Source organism: Rhynchophorus ferrugineus, unplaced genomic scaffold (assembly GCF_030347505.1).
Source record: "Rhynchophorus ferrugineus isolate W39M unplaced genomic scaffold, kcgeb_rfMv2 rfM4, whole genome shotgun sequence".
Classification (NCBI taxonomy): Eukaryota; Metazoa; Arthropoda; class Insecta; order Coleoptera; family Curculionidae; genus Rhynchophorus; species Rhynchophorus ferrugineus.
The window spans coordinates 60,083,893-60,099,483 of record NW_027472583.1 but is presented as its reverse complement, the minus strand read 5'-3'; the positions used below and the strand labels follow the sequence as shown (position 1 = coordinate 60,099,483).

The 15,591-nt window shown below is 35.6% G+C and overlaps 1 protein-coding gene across 1 annotated transcript; it reads right to left on the bottom strand.

Moving 5' to 3' along the window:
- Positions 1-2,439: 2,439 nt before the first annotated feature.
- LOC143194880 (hapless 2) lies at positions 2,440-15,560 on the bottom strand. Its single transcript, XM_076401655.1, has 9 exons — positions 14,904-15,560; positions 14,434-14,704; positions 12,915-13,178; positions 12,648-12,854; positions 12,270-12,593; positions 9,590-9,991; positions 8,044-8,242; positions 5,113-5,417; positions 2,440-2,541 (listed from the first exon to the last, which is right to left on the bottom strand). Exons 1-9 carry the CDS (start codon positions 15,498-15,500, stop codon positions 2,510-2,512), a joined length of 2,601 nt encoding a protein of 866 aa, XP_076257770.1. The 5' UTR covers positions 15,501-15,560; the 3' UTR covers positions 2,440-2,509.
- Positions 15,561-15,591: the final 31 nt, after the last annotated feature.

Here is a 15,591-nt window from a genome sequence, read left to right as displayed (position 1 = left end):
AAGGTTTCCGTTCACTCTGTCGTTTAGCCAAATTGGATTTTTATTTGTGGGGTTGTTCCCATAGGCCGTATCCGCACTTGACACTTAAGGCACCGCTCCGAGAACGACTTTTAAACGGTTATTGGGCCGAGATAAAAAGAAATACGTCGTTAAATCAGCGCCGACTACGATCGGAATCGCGTCGAAAGGAGAAAATAGAAGACCGTCATCGGTGTATTTTGTCAAGATGTCGGATGCACTTAGAATTGGTCTCGTGAAATGTAGTTAAATCTGATTATGGTTTAAGTAATGGGTACGAGGGAGATGTGTTGATGTTTAGGTCCGTCTGGTCAGAGATCGTTTCGACAATGTAATACGTAGCATGCCATTAACAGTTCGTAAAAAGGCTATATGTAAGAAATACTTTTATTTCTTGACAAAGAAAATACAAATGTTCAACAAAACTTTATATTAGTCACTATCTTCATGCTATACGAGGTATTACAACGGTGATTACAATAACATTCGGCTATCAATTACGTCAACAACATATAGTTTCTAAGAGTCTCTTGAAGCCTATATATATATATATATATATATATATATATATATATATATATATATATATAACAGGCCTATAAATTTATAAGCACATACTTCATCAAGTACTTTACAGTATCTGTGTTTAGACATGCTTTAATATAACAGGTCAATTGAAAAGTCCGCGGCCTACCATAGTAAAACACATTTTTTTGGCAATTTTTTTTATTCAACATAATTCCCTTCAAGGGTGATACACTGATGATAGCGACCCTCCAACTTTTCGATACAATTTTTGTAATACGATTTGTCCTTTGCTTCAAAATAGGCCTCAGTTTCGGCGATCACCTCTTCATTCGACGAAAATTTCTTCCCAGCGAGCATCCTTTTGAGATTTGAGGACAGGAAATAGTCACTGGGGCCAGATCTGGAGAATACGGTGGATGAGAAAGCAATTGGAAGCCCAATTCATGGATTTTTTCCATAATTTTGACTGACTTGTGACACGGTGCATTATCTTAATGAAGCAGCACTTTCTGTTTTTTCAAATGCGACTGTTTTTTGACGATTTCGTCCTTCAAACGGCCCAATAACGCTATGTAGTAGTCGCTGTTGATGGTCCTTCCTTTTTCAAGGTAGTCAATGAAAATTATTCCGTGCGAATCCCAAAATACAGACGCCATAACCTTGCCACCGACTGTTGCGTTTTTCCACGCTTTAGAGCGGGTTCATCGTGTGCAGTCCACTAGGATAACTGTCGATTGGACTTCGTAGTGAAATGATGGATGTTTCATCCATTGTCACACATCGATGCAAAAACTCTGGTTTATTACGCTTGATCATCTTCAAACACTGTTCCGAATCATCAACTTCTTGTTGCATTTGGTCAAAAATGAGCTCGCGCGGCATCCACTTTGCACAGAGTTCTCTCATACCCAAATATTCGTGAATGATATGATATACACCTTCAGTTCATTCAGTTTCAATTTACGGTCATTCAAAATCGTTTTGTGGATTTTTTAAATGTTTTTGTCGGTAACAACCTCTTTTGGGCGTCCACTACGTTCACCGTCTTTGGTGCTCATTTCACCACTTCTAAACTTAGCATACCAAGCCTTGATGGTTGATTTTTTTTCAAGTTTTTTCAGGTTGAAGTATTTGCCTCAACTGTATATTATTCCCTTCAAAAAGCAATATTTTATCAACACGCGAAATTCCTTTTAATCCGTTTTTTTCACAATAACAAAAGTTGCTTCACTCAAAATGCAATAATTCACAAACTAATGATGCGATAGCTGTCAAATTTATACACGCATCTTTTGAGAATTAGGGCTAACTGAAAAACGTATGGGTTTAATTTTTGTAGCGCCATCTATGTGTCAGACCGAGGACTTTTCAATTGACCTGTTATTGAGCTCTTCTATACATACTTAAAAACTGGATCTCTATTTAGTTTCTTTTACGTTACTTGACTTCAATGTTAACATTAGTGTTTGCACGTAAGTATTGCTCTAAATGTTTGAAAATTCTTTTTGACACAACACACACATCGCAGGCTGTAAACATTTAATAAAATCACTTTATTCAATCCAATATATAACACTTACCTTCAACCTGGTGAAAAATACACATACTGGAAAACAGATATTCTAAAATTTCTTTGAGACTCCAACAAGTCTTGGAATTCGTTGTATTTGTCATTATTTGACCATCCGTGTCGTTTTTACTTATTGACATCAAAATTACCATTTTTAAATAATTAAGACTAATACCGACAATTGATATATGACGGAGAAATATCACTGTAAATTTCTAAAAGTGTTTAATGGGGTTCGACAGCAGGTTTCTTTAAATATACGTTACACTGGATAATTCAATGTTATTAAGTAAGACATCTGTATTACTAAAAAAAACTTTATTGCTAGATAAAAATAAAATTAATTGTAGTTAATATTTTCATCATACTATATAACATATGTATATATTCGTTCTAGTCATTCTTATTTTCATCCTCGGTATTATCTGAAACAGACAATAAACAAATATTAAATTATAGTCGATAATGCCAAAATTATTTCTTAGATCATCGAGCGTTCTTAAGCACATAAAGTAACTTTGATGACGATTGATGATGAAGAATTTTATTGTAAACGATACTTTGGAGTGACATCTGTGTAGAAATGTTTATCCAACAGCGGTCAAAAACCAATGAAGATAATTAAAGTTGATTTAATGTCAATATTAAGAGAAAAGATATAAAGATGTAAAAATGTAGTTAAATGTTCGACAACAAAAGATGATATTTGGGATTAATAAGCTGTTATACAGACAGTTTCCTTCTTGATGTACTTTTCTTTGAAAGAAACATATATCAGAAGTCACTGAAGTCGAATGTTTCTAAACGTAATTTTTGTGTTTACGGTTGTATAAAATGCATTATTTTTAGATTTTACGTTTTATAGTAAAGATTATTTATGGCTTATGGCAAACCATTGGTGTTTTATTATAAAAATAGAGAAATTCTTGGGTTCGTTATATATGCTGTAAAAGTTTCACAGTAATGTTGTGAACGTGAATGAAAATGAAAAATGAATTTGTGTTGTTCTTATTTGGAATCGGAGCATAAAGTATATCATACCAATGAACAAAAAAGAAATTGTTCAATAATGTTTCGTTTGATATTGCATGTATTCCGTATATTGCTTTCGAAAATTAAGAAGTGTAAATTGAAACTGCATAATAGAAGAACCCAACGTAACCGAGTTAACAGATCAATTAAAAAGTCACCGGCCTACTATAGTAAAACATATTTTTTTGGCAAAATGAGTTAATTTTTATTCAACATAATTCCCATTAAGGGTGATACATTGATTATAGCGACCTTCCAACTTTTCTGAGATCTGAGAAGAGGAAATAGTCGCTGGGGTCCAGATCTGGATAATACGGTGGATCATGAATCAATTCGAAGACCAACTCATGGATTTTTGTCATCGTTTTCACTGACTTGTGACACGGTGCATTGTCTTGAAGAAGCAGCACTTTCTTTTTCTTCAAATGCGATCGTTTTTCGGCGATTCCGCCCTTCAAACGGTCCAATAACACTATGTAATAGTCGCTATTGATGGTCCTTGTGAAATGATGGAGCCATGTTTCATCCATTGTCACCCATCGACGCAAAAATTCGGGTTTATTACACTTGATCATCTTCAAACGCTGCTCCGAATCATCAACTCGTTGTTGTTTTTGGTCAAAAGTGACCTTGCGCGGCACCCACTTTACACAGAGCTCTCTTATATCCAAATATTTGTGAATGATATGATATACACGTTCAGTTGATATCTTCAGAGTGTCTGCTATTTCATTCAATTTCAATTTACGGTTATTCAAAATCATTTTTTGGATTTTTTAAGTGTTTTTGTCGGTAACAACCTCTTTTGGGCGTCCACTGCGTTCACCGTCTTCGGTGCTCATTTCACCACGTCTAAACTTAGCATACCAATCCTTGATGGTTGATTTTCTTGAACCAGTGTCCGGAAACTCGACATCAAACCAAGTTTTTGCTTCAACTGTATTGTTTTACTCCAAAAAGCAATATTTTATCAACACGCACTTTGCTTGTTTTAGTTTTAGTTTGATTTTATCCATTTTTTTTTTCACAATAACAAAAGTTACTTCACTCAAAATGCTATAATTCACAAACTAATGATCCGACAGCTGTCAAATTTACACACGCATCTTTTGAAAAAAAAAGGATTTAATTCTAGTAACGCCATCTATGTGTCAGACAGGGGACTTTCCAATTGACCTGTTTTACCCTATTTATTTATAATTTTATCCATTAATATTATTAATAAGGTTGGGCTTAAAGTTCCGTCTTGTTCATATTTCTTATTGTCTATGTCAAAATATTTGTCATTTGCTATTATGTTGTTGTTCATAATGTATTTGTTATTTGTATTTATCTTGTAAATTTTATGAATTATTCTTACGCATTTCTTACCGCTCCTTTGTTTTAATGTAATAAACAGTGTTTTTCTTCTTACTTTGTAAAATTCCTTTTACAAATTAATAAATGCTAGGTATATCTGTTTTTTTGGGTGCCTTAAATTTTTACATTAGTTGTCATATATTATAAATATGGTGCTATATTGTTACTCCTTTCTTTTCGGCAAATATTCTGCAATTTTGTTAACGACTTATCTACTTAGGGAATATTCTATCATTTTCCCATCATGCATTTGATTATTTTGCATTTAATTTATTAATATTGTTAATGTAAGAAAGTATAATTTAGAATTAGCAATTTAGTATCAATTTTTGTTGTTGACGAAAATTAATATAATAAAAAAAGGTTTTTTTTATTGTGCCACGTCGCAAGCCTCATTTATAAAGATTTATTGCTCTGTAAACAGAAACATGGGAGAAAATCTCTTGAAAAAACGATATTTACGAATAAATTGATATTTTCTCCAAGAATGTCTTAGGCAGATGCCTTACTTGAGCGGTGTTAATGTACTTTAACGAGACTCTCGTTAAATTTCGGGCCGGTCCTATTTAGATGAAGCACTTCATAAGTAAGTAATATAATTTTACCAATCCTCGACTTCCTGTTGACGTTCTTCTGTAAGCCGTTATCGTTCGCCAGGCTGATGACGCTCGCCGTGCACTTACACACGTCTAGGTCGTCGTACATCCGGACCCTCGAGTGCTTAGGCGCCACCAGCTTCCGAACAGTGTCGATCAGGAAGACGACGGGGAACACAAAGAAGAACGCCATGTTGATGGCGAACTGAGTGGCGGGTGCTATGTCGTGTACCTTCTTGCCGCTCTGGGGGTGGACGGGCCAGCCGTCCGCGTCGTAGACCACCTTCTGGTGTTGCAGTTCCGGCTCGTAATATCTGAAATTTGAATTTTTTAATTTAGGGTACTTTGTATAGTGTAGTAGTGTTATCTATAAATGGAGAAACCATAAAATAATATAGATTTGTATAATTCATATTGTTTAGGTCCCTTTATAGATCATTACAAGGTTTTTATATTAATTACATCTTACATCAGATATGCCTAGTACAATCTTAATTTACAAATTAATGTATTACTATGCATCAGTATGTATTTCCCAAATTGGAATAAAACTAATCTAATTAAGCTAAAGTTAAGAATGCTTACGAGGGTCACTATTTATATTTCGGGAATAGGAAAAAAAAACAAATAGTTAAGCTGTGAATATATTTTTATTCTTTTTCAAAGTACTCGCCACGATGATCGATACACTTTTGTATACGCTTAAACCAATTTTCGAAGTATTTATTCCATTCCGAATGAGGTATCTTCAAAACATGGTTTTTGAACACTTCAATAGCTTCTTAGGGCGATGAAAATCGTTGACCACGCAGTTTATTCTTCACGGATGGGAACAAAAAGAAGGCATTGGGCGCCGAATCAGGGCTGTACGGCGTATGACCCATCAACTCGATGTTTTAAGTGCTCAAATAGTCTCTTGTTTGAGCCCATGTGTGAGAGCTCGCATTCTCATGATGAAGAACAATCAGGCGTCTCTTGTTTGTTTTCTTTATTTCACCGAAGGCTTCTGGCAAACAAATGGTTGTGTACCAATCAGAATTTACTGTTCTACGATCCTCTAGAGACACTGTTGCAATTTGATCAGCTTTCCCAAAGAAACAGGCCAGCATTTTCTTTGAAGTGCTTCGTGCGCGAACAACTTTAGTTGGATTTGGTGCATCTTGGAACACCTATACAGTCGACTGCTGCTTACTTTCACGATTTTATAAACGTCTTTCGGAGCACCGCGATTGAATTTCTTTTCATTTCTTGACATCAATCGACACGAGTCTTGTTCTTGTCTTGAGTAAATGTTCATGTAAAATCGCATATATGCTGGTGAAACTAATGCTTAAGGATGCCTCAATCTCCGATCTGCAGATCGTGTAATTACTATTTCTTTTATTCTTGGGATATCAGCTGTACAGAGCAGATACACGAGTGGACCCAAGACACTAGCCTGTATAACTCCAGCGGAAATAAGTGTTGCTTCTTCATACTCGACAATAATTCGCTCAAAAACTTATGGAACGACTAGGAACATTGCAGGGCAGTATTTATTTTCTTTAAATGCCTTATCAACAACCGCTGTTACTCTATGCACTTTGTCGATTGTGGAGTGGTGATTTCGAAATCCAAACTGGAAATCGGGTATTTCTATAAATGGTTTAATACGTTTTAACAGCAGTTTCTCAAATAATGTTGATATCGCAGGTAGCAGCGAACAGACCGGCCAATTTATCAAGTAATCATTACAAGTGTTTTTAAAAACAGTGTTTATTCTCCCCAAATGCTGATAATTAGCCGTATATATAGATATAGATATAGTAAATTATATATCTATATTTTTCTGAACATAGAAAAGGTATCAAGGATGATATTTTTTAACAAATCATTCTATTTTCTATATTAAGGATCTTTTTTGGTCGTGAGGTAAACACTGAAGTAATTATGTATAACTTGTCATAGTGAATTGGTGTGCTTTTTAACCGACTTCAAAAAAGGAGGAGGTTCTATGTTGGACTGTATATATATATAATATTTTTAATGTATATTCGCCGATTTCTTTATCAATGATGGATCAATATTCAAAATTATTTCTTATTCGAAAGAATTCATTTCTGAGGAGGTCTTATTGGAACCAAGTCAGGATCTGTTGGAGGAAGGAGGGGGGAGGGGGAATCGAGGCAAACCCTCAAATTTCAAAGGCATATACAAAGTTTTCACATATTTTTACCTCAAATAATTAGATATTTGTGTATAATGTTATTACTGAACTAATGTGATTGTTGCGTCCTTATATGTAAAGACGCTTATTATTATTTAGGTTTTACACGTCGATGGGCAATATTTCTTTCTTCGATGGTTAAAATAGTTCGGATGTCTTCGACGTAATTAGTTGTAATGACTAACATGTATAACAAGTTAGGTTAAGTTAGAATATAAGGGGGAAAAAGTAAGCATCAAAAAAAAAAGAACAAGAATGTAAACGTTTAAGGTAACCTATGTAGTCTGTACAAATTAAAATAAGTCTACTACTACTGGTCTACCCATTGTTATACTTAATAAAATAACTGCGTAATTTATTGAGTAAGTATTTAACACTAAAAAGAGAAAAATAAAATATTTTTAGCAAAAAAAATTAACCGACTTCAAACAATAAATCAGAAACTCACTAAAAAGTAAAAAATCATCAAACTATTTTAACAAAAAAAATAATTATGTGCATATATTGTTTTAAAAGGTTTTTGTTCTATTAAAAATCTGAGTTTGATTATTTTTTAATTTTTAGTGAGATTCTTATTTATTTGTTGAAGGTTTCGGTTTTCAATTTATTCTATTAAACATATTTTATTTGCTTATATTTTTTAAAAATTAAAATCAGTAAGTCCATTAATCCAATTTCGTTAAATATTATATTTTTGTTAGTGTTAATCTCATTATCCCAATTAATATTGTTACCTTTTTAATTTTTTGGGAAGGTCTAGAATTTTATCTAGTCCCCAGAGTCCGATGGAGAGGACGCAGCACCCCAGGAACGCTTTTATTAGACCCATATACCACAAGGTGAGACAAAACAGCAACACAATGTGAAGGATGATGGATACGGTGTCGTCATAGGTCGAATGGTCGACGACTTGAAATGGAACTGGCATTCCTCCTGAGAATTAAAATATAATGATAATAACATTTGCAGTAATTTCTACAGCAGAATTTTTCAGTTATTCAGTATCTGAGTGTCTAAGTATAATAGGTAGATTTTAACAGGTCAATTGAAAAGTCCCCAACGTGATACATAGATGGCGCTACTAGAATTAAATCTTGTTTATTTAATAATTAAATATGCTTTTTTAGTAAGCTCTAACCCTCAAAAGATGCGTGTATAAATTTGACAGCTATCGGATCATTAGTTTGTGAATTATAGCATTTTGAGTGAAGCAACTTTTGTTATTGAGAAAAAAATTGATAAAAAGGAATTTCGCGTGTTGATAAAATATTGCTTTTTGAAGGGAAAAAATACAGTTGAAGCAAAAACTTGGCTTGATGCCGAGTTTTCGAACACTGTCCCGGGAAAATCAACCATCAAGGAAGTTTAGACGGGGTGAAATTAGCACCGAAGACGGTGAACGCATTGGACACCCAAAAGAGGTTGTTACCGACGAAACATTAAAAAAATACGCAAAATAATTCTACGTAAATGACCGTAAATTAAAATTGAACGTGTACATCATAGCATTCATGAATATTTGGGTATGAGAAAGCTCTTGCAAAGTGGGTGTCACGCGAGCTCAGTTTTGACCAAAAGCAACGACGAGTTGATGATTCGGAGCAGTGTTTGAAGATGATCAAGCGTAATAAACCCGAGTTTTATGGCGTCGATATATGACAATGGATGAAACATGGCTCCATCATTTTACTCCGAAGTCCAATCGACAGTCATCCGAGCGGACTACACACGATGAACCCGCGCCAAAGTGTGGGAAAACGCAACAGTCGGCTGGCAAGGTTATGGCGTCTGTATTTTGGGATGCGCATGGAATAATTTTCATTGATTACCTTGAAAAAGGAAGGACCATCAACAGCGACTATTTTATAGCATTATTGGGCCGTTTGAATCGCATTTGAAAAAAAAGAAAGTGCTGCTTCACCAAGACAATGCACCGTGTCACAAGTCAGTGAAAACGATGACAAAAATCCATGAATTGGGCTTCGAATTGCTTCCTCATCCACCGTATTCTTCAGATCTGACCCCCAACGAAGACATTTTTGACCAAGTCGTCGAAATGAAGAGGTGATCGTCGAAACTGAGGCCTATTTTGAAGCAGAGGACAAATCGTACTACAAAAATGGTATCGAAAAGTTGGTGGGTTGCTATAATCGATGTATCACCATTGAAGGAAATTATGTTGAATAAAAAAACTAATTTTGCCAAAAAATTTATTTTACTATGGTAGGGTGGGGACTTTTCAATTGGCATGTTATTATTCTAGAAAATAAAGATGCATACCTTGATAACCAGCAGAATGAAACTGATCGATCTCCAATGGAGTGCAACTTAAACCATAATCGGTTGCCCAGCAGCTACACTGACAATACCACGAACACACGCACCGGTCCATTCGTCGAAATCGTATTCTCCTGACCGCCACCAGCTGGTTCTTGAGGTTTAACACTTCCAGCGAACAAAAGAAATCCTTCAGCGGCAATTCGCAGTAAATCTCCAGGGTGAACATGTGCTGGTGCTGAGGGGGGATCCGTGCCGGCTTGGACGTGATGCTGCCGAAGTTGGCGGGCAGTTCCATGGGGCAGGAGTCGAGGCCCACTTGATATACGCTGGTAGTTAAAGCGGAATTTAGTACCTTCACCACGACGGTGGTCTTCTTGGGATTCAAAGCTTCGATGTTGACTTCTGTTGGGATAAAAGTACATTTTGGTTTGGTTGGTTGTCGTCATAATTTTTAGGATTTATTAAGAGAATTTTCACAATATATTTTATGTATATTCATGATTATCCATCATTAGCTATGAGTTCAATATCTTGGCATGTCAACAATGAACATACTGATAGTTGAAAAATCCTCAAACTACACGAAACATCATAATAGGTAGAATGTGATTAATATGTCTGAAGCAACTATGGGAAGGATGACTTGTTTCACAAGCAACAAGGCGACAAAATTATTTTGCTGGCATGATATTTCACCAAAAAAACATTGAGCTTATAAATGTACTACCAAAATTAACTCACAGTTATTAACCTCCATGAAGTTATTGGACATTTCATCTTCGGCGCTAAAAACATTTTGGCCAAAACTTAAGAAGAAAATATTTATTTTAGTTTAGTAACATCGAAGGACTATAAAAGTAATAAAAAATAATGGAAAACAAAAATAACAATAATAGAGTTAAAGAAGTAGCTGTCTAGAAAGAAAATTCACTTAAGAAAAAAAAACTAGGTTAGGTTAGAAGAGTCTTAATGAATACGGAAACGAAAGCCTAAGGGTTGAAATTGACAATTTACACGATATTCAGTGGGAAGTGGGAAAAGGTTAAGATTGAAAACGATGATGGGTCTTCCGAGAATGAAAATCATTATGAGGGCTTGTTCCAGTTTATAATATAATTTTAATTTATTATTTTTATAAATTGTATTTTTTTTCTTTTTAAATTGACTAACAAATGTTCATTCCATGAATTCTTCCATGCGTTTAAGAGTAAACTACTTTAAATTGTTAAGCAGTAAATATAAATATAAAGTATTCTTGGGGTGTGGTAAAGTAGTACTACTACAGGCTGATAAGGATATACAAATACGAACTGTTTGGATGCGTGGAAAAATAATTGTCTACAATAATATCTTTAAACTAGATGGAGTCCATCAGACACATAGAAGAAATAGATACATACATAGATTACAGTTTATTGATTGACTTGAATAGTGATTCAGAAAGTCACAGATGTGGGATCATGATCCAATGCTGATAATTAGCAAGATAGGGTGAAGATGAATGGAAACAACTAAATATGAATATATAGTTAATATACGCTAACTATTGAAAATTGTATTGTAAAGTGTGGAAGATCTATGTGCATAGATATGTGTGTAATTGTTCAGGATATACATGAGCATTTGGTTAGAATGTATGAGAAGACAATGCATTGGGGAGAATGCAGTGATTAAATCTAATTTTATTAAGAAAAATGTACATAGGGAGTAAAAGAAGCAACTAAGGAGAAATACAGTAATATCAAAGTGACTTCACATGGAAACATAGCAACAAAGGAAAGAAGAATTAAATTTACAGAGGTAACTATGCTCTCTGGTGAATGTAACATTCATTACTTGGATATACAATTATTAATTAAGTAGATAAGGCCTCCAGGGTACATCACTACATAAAAAAAGCGCAAATAAATACCTCATAGGTGGTGTGGAAAAGAGTTCCATGTAAATATAATACTATAAACTATTCTGACTGTATAATTCTTCGTTAATATATTCTTTATATGTATTATAATTTTAAAGTAAACTATATTTGATAACATTTTTGTATCATCATTTTATACATAATAATACGTTACGCAATAAAACCATCCTGACCTGTAGATCACTTCAGTAAGTGAAGTTGGAGGTTTCTTATGGCTGATATTGGATCCTCGTGTTATGATAAAACCGCTCTATCGTCAGCATATGTTGCGACAATAGTGTTTCTTGCGTTCGGTGGGTCAGCTGTATACAATAGATAAAACAATGGACCAAGAACACTACCCTGTCGAATACCTGAATACATTGGTGTAGATCAGTGTATTCGCCACCCTGTTAATCTATGTATTTGTTCTGTTGTTCCGTGTTTATTACGGAAACCAAATTGATAGTCTGAAATGATATTTCTCTCCTGTGCGATTATTTTGAGTTTCTTAATGTATAGTTTTTCGAAAAGTTTAGAGATCACAGGCTTATAGAACGATAAGAGGAGACGTCTTCTGATTTTTTTCCCAGATTTAAGAATCATAATGATTTGTTTTAATTATTTAATTTATATTTGTATTTTATGATGGCAGAGTCATCATAAAACATTAGTTGTTTTATTTGATATACTCTATATTATCGATAGTAACTATTTTATTTATGTATATTTCAAATAAATGTTAAACCATTTAATTGGCATATCTTCTATATACAATACCTGTAATAATAGCACGTTGATTTGATCTTATAACAGTATTAAAATTATCAGGGTACTGAATGTTGACCACACTCGTATAGCAGGATGTGTAATACATGTACAGCGTCTTGCAATTGTTGTTGCTCTTGCTGCCGTTCCGCTGACCGCTCCTGACCGGGTCTTCCGGAAGGGCTCCGTAGTGCTTTAAGAAGTAACTCCCCTTTCTACCACTAGCCTCCAGGTCGTGATCTCGCTTCCACAAGTCCCTGGGCTGATTCTGGAGGCAGGAATTCGGACTCGCATCGCACTTGCGCGGCTGGCGGGCGAAGGCCTCGTACCCCACACCTGTGCAAAACCAACTAGACGCCCGAACCCTTGACGTCGCCGTCGCAAAGTTACCAGCCTTGTTGCAGGTCCGTCCGCTCAAGTCCAAGTCGCTCTCCTGAACCACCAGATACTCATCCGCCCCCCCGCGAGCCTCCTGGTAGTTATCCAGGTCCTCCTCCTTGTCCTTGGTGTCCGGGATGAGCAGGAGCTGAGTGTTGGGGTCTAAGGAAAATTCCCGTTCATTTTTCGAGTCCCCCTCGTACCGCGCCACGATATTTCCTAAAATTCCACCAAAACTCATCGATAGAGGTTTAATTATCGCGAATTACTGGTCCTTACGCCTTCTGTTGATGAACTGTGGTCTACTGGTACCTACCAGGATAGGTTCAGTACCTGTCAGGTCCCGCCAAATGATCCTCCCGCGTTTCGTCGAGAGTTTCTCGAATATCTGGATCGATATCGTGAATTCGACCTGGGGGTTGCTGATGTGGTACACCGAGTACCATAAATCGGAGAACTCCATGCAATGCGAGCTGTCCGATTGGTCTCGAGCGTCCCTGCAATTTAGACGACTGGATCTGTACTGATCTAGCATTCTATTTCCTGAAATATTAATGTTTTATTAGCTTTAATTTTATCTTATTGTCGTGTTTTTCATCTCAGTTCTTGAAAGTTTCCATTAAACCTTTAAATATAACAGGTCAATTGAAAAGTCCCCGGCCTACCATAGTAAAACATATCTTTTTCGCAAAATTAGTTTTTTTTTATTCAACATTCTCCTCAAGGGTGATACACTGATTATAGTGACCCTCCAACTTTTCGTTACAATTTTTGTAGTACGATTAGTCCTTTGCTTCAAAATAGGATAGATCATCTTCAAACACAAATCCGAATCTTCAACTCGTCGTTGTTTTTGGTCAAAAGTGAGCTCGCGCGTTCTGAGCACACGTTCAGTTGATATATTTAAAGTGTCTGCTATTTCATTCAATTTCAATTTACCGTCATTCAAAATCATTTTGTGGATTTCCTTAAGGTTTTCGTCGGTAACAACATCTTTTGAGCATCCACTGCGTTCACCGTCTTCGGTGCTCATTTCACCTCATTTCGTGAGGCAGTATCCGGAAACTCGACATTCAGCCAAGTTTTTGCTTCAGCTGTATTTTTTCCCTTCAAAAAGGATTATTTTACCAATACGTGAAATTCCTTTTTATCCATATTTCTCACAATAATAAAAGTTGATTCACTCAAACTGCTATAATTCACAAACTAATGATCCGACAGCTGTCAAACTTATAAACGCATCTTTTGATGGTTAGAGCTAACTAATAAACATATGGATTGAATGCTAGTAGCGCCATCTATGTGTCAGGTCGGGGACATTTCAATTGACCTGTTATCACCTATTCCTCCAACGGCAGAAAAGAAAAGAAATTTCGGATTACATAGGTACTGAAGACAATAACAGTCATATTTATACAATTATATAGAATATACAAGTAAGTTTTGAAATTTTATTTGTAACTTTTAATGCTTATTATAAATTTATATTTAAAAATAATTGGTATTCAAAACATTGTTTATCATTAGCTCATAAATTTGTTTTGCTTTAGTCAATATTATTATATATTTCTAAAAACAATTGACGTGTTTTATTTGCAGATTTTTTCAAGTTAAAGAAGAAAAATAACCTCGAACTAAAAGGAAACCCAACACTCGAATAGAAGAATTGAAAACATAAATGCGTTGCTGATGCAGAATCGTCAATAGTTGAGGGTTATATTCATGACAGCCTTTTTATTTTGTTGAGAGTCAGTACAAGACTCTGATACATCAACAACCTTTTCCCAGAGTAACTTACCATTTCTTTTAACTTTTTCCGATCTCATCCACCGATCAGAGACACCGCTAACATCGAACTCAGAAACGTTGGCCCAACTGGAATTATTAAGAAACGGATTAGGATTTTCATAGTCGACGGTGATCTTCTGGGTAAAATCTTCCATGGGTTTCGCTTCGATATCCGGTTCTGGCGGAGGAAGGATGATGTTCACCAGGTTGTTTGGATTATTCAACGGCAGATTATCTTGATTATTGTTGCAGGAACAGCAGAAACCGTTGCTATAAGGGATCTAAGTACAATAAAGTAACAAGTGACGTCAATGTTTCGTAGTGCTTCTTATAGGTGTTTGACTTAACACGTCGAATATTCGTCGAAAGTTGTGTGGTTTTATCTCCAGTAAAATACTAGTAATACCCCTTCTTCTTGTTGTTGTTGTGATGTGATGTTGAATGAGTGTTTACGTTATCGCGATTCTGATTAAAACTTACTTCACCGTCACCATATTTAAATTTCTTGCACGCTGAGTTGTTAGAATCGTCCGCACATCCTCCGAAACCTTCATTATTCTGCTTCAGTATCCTCTCCACCGGTCCCGAGTTGACCACATTCTCGAAAATAAGCTGGTACGACTGCATCACCGGTTTCTGCATAATCTTCAACACGTAGGAGTTCAACAGTTTCAGTTTCTGGTCGGTCTTTGCGTCAAACACGTGGTCCAGCACGATATACTGAGGCTTGCAGTTGGTGATGCCCTTGTTGTTAATCCTTAATATGAGGGAAATCTTCTTGTCGCAATTTTTTAGTGGTTCTACTCCATCTTCGTACTCTCCTTGGGTTTCTGTGGTGTGCTTCTTTGAATTACACCTGGAGCATTTGCTGAATATCGCTTTTACTTCAAATATCGTCGGTTCGACGTTATCGGTTCCGTTTTGGTTTTTGTCCGAACCCGCGTTTCTGTCTTCATCGTTCGAGGGATCCTGGGGAGAGACCACGGAAAATAAAAGGAAAATTAAGTAAAATTTGACATTCATGACAGTGACAGATGACAATATAAACATATATTTACTGCACAAGATGATGTTCATTAAGATGTTGTTTCTTCAGTGCTTATCCATGCAGTGATCATAGAGTAATAGAGAAGAGTCTTAGCCATAGAGTAATATATAGAGTGTTAAC

Bases quoted from the DNA above. Each gene is read 5' to 3' on its own strand.
- LOC143194880 (XM_076401655.1), bottom strand. From the start codon at position 15,500: ATGAACATCATCTTGTGCAGTAAATATATGTTTATATTGTCATCTGTC. The intron at 13,179-14,433 runs GTAAGTTACTCT...TTAATATTTCAG, and splicing joins GGAAAAAGTTAAAAGAAATG to GAAATAGAATGCTAGATCAG. The intron at 2,542-5,112 runs GTAAAATTATAT...TGTCTGTTTCAG, and splicing joins CAACAGGAAGTCGAGGATTG to ATAATACCGAGGATGAAAAT.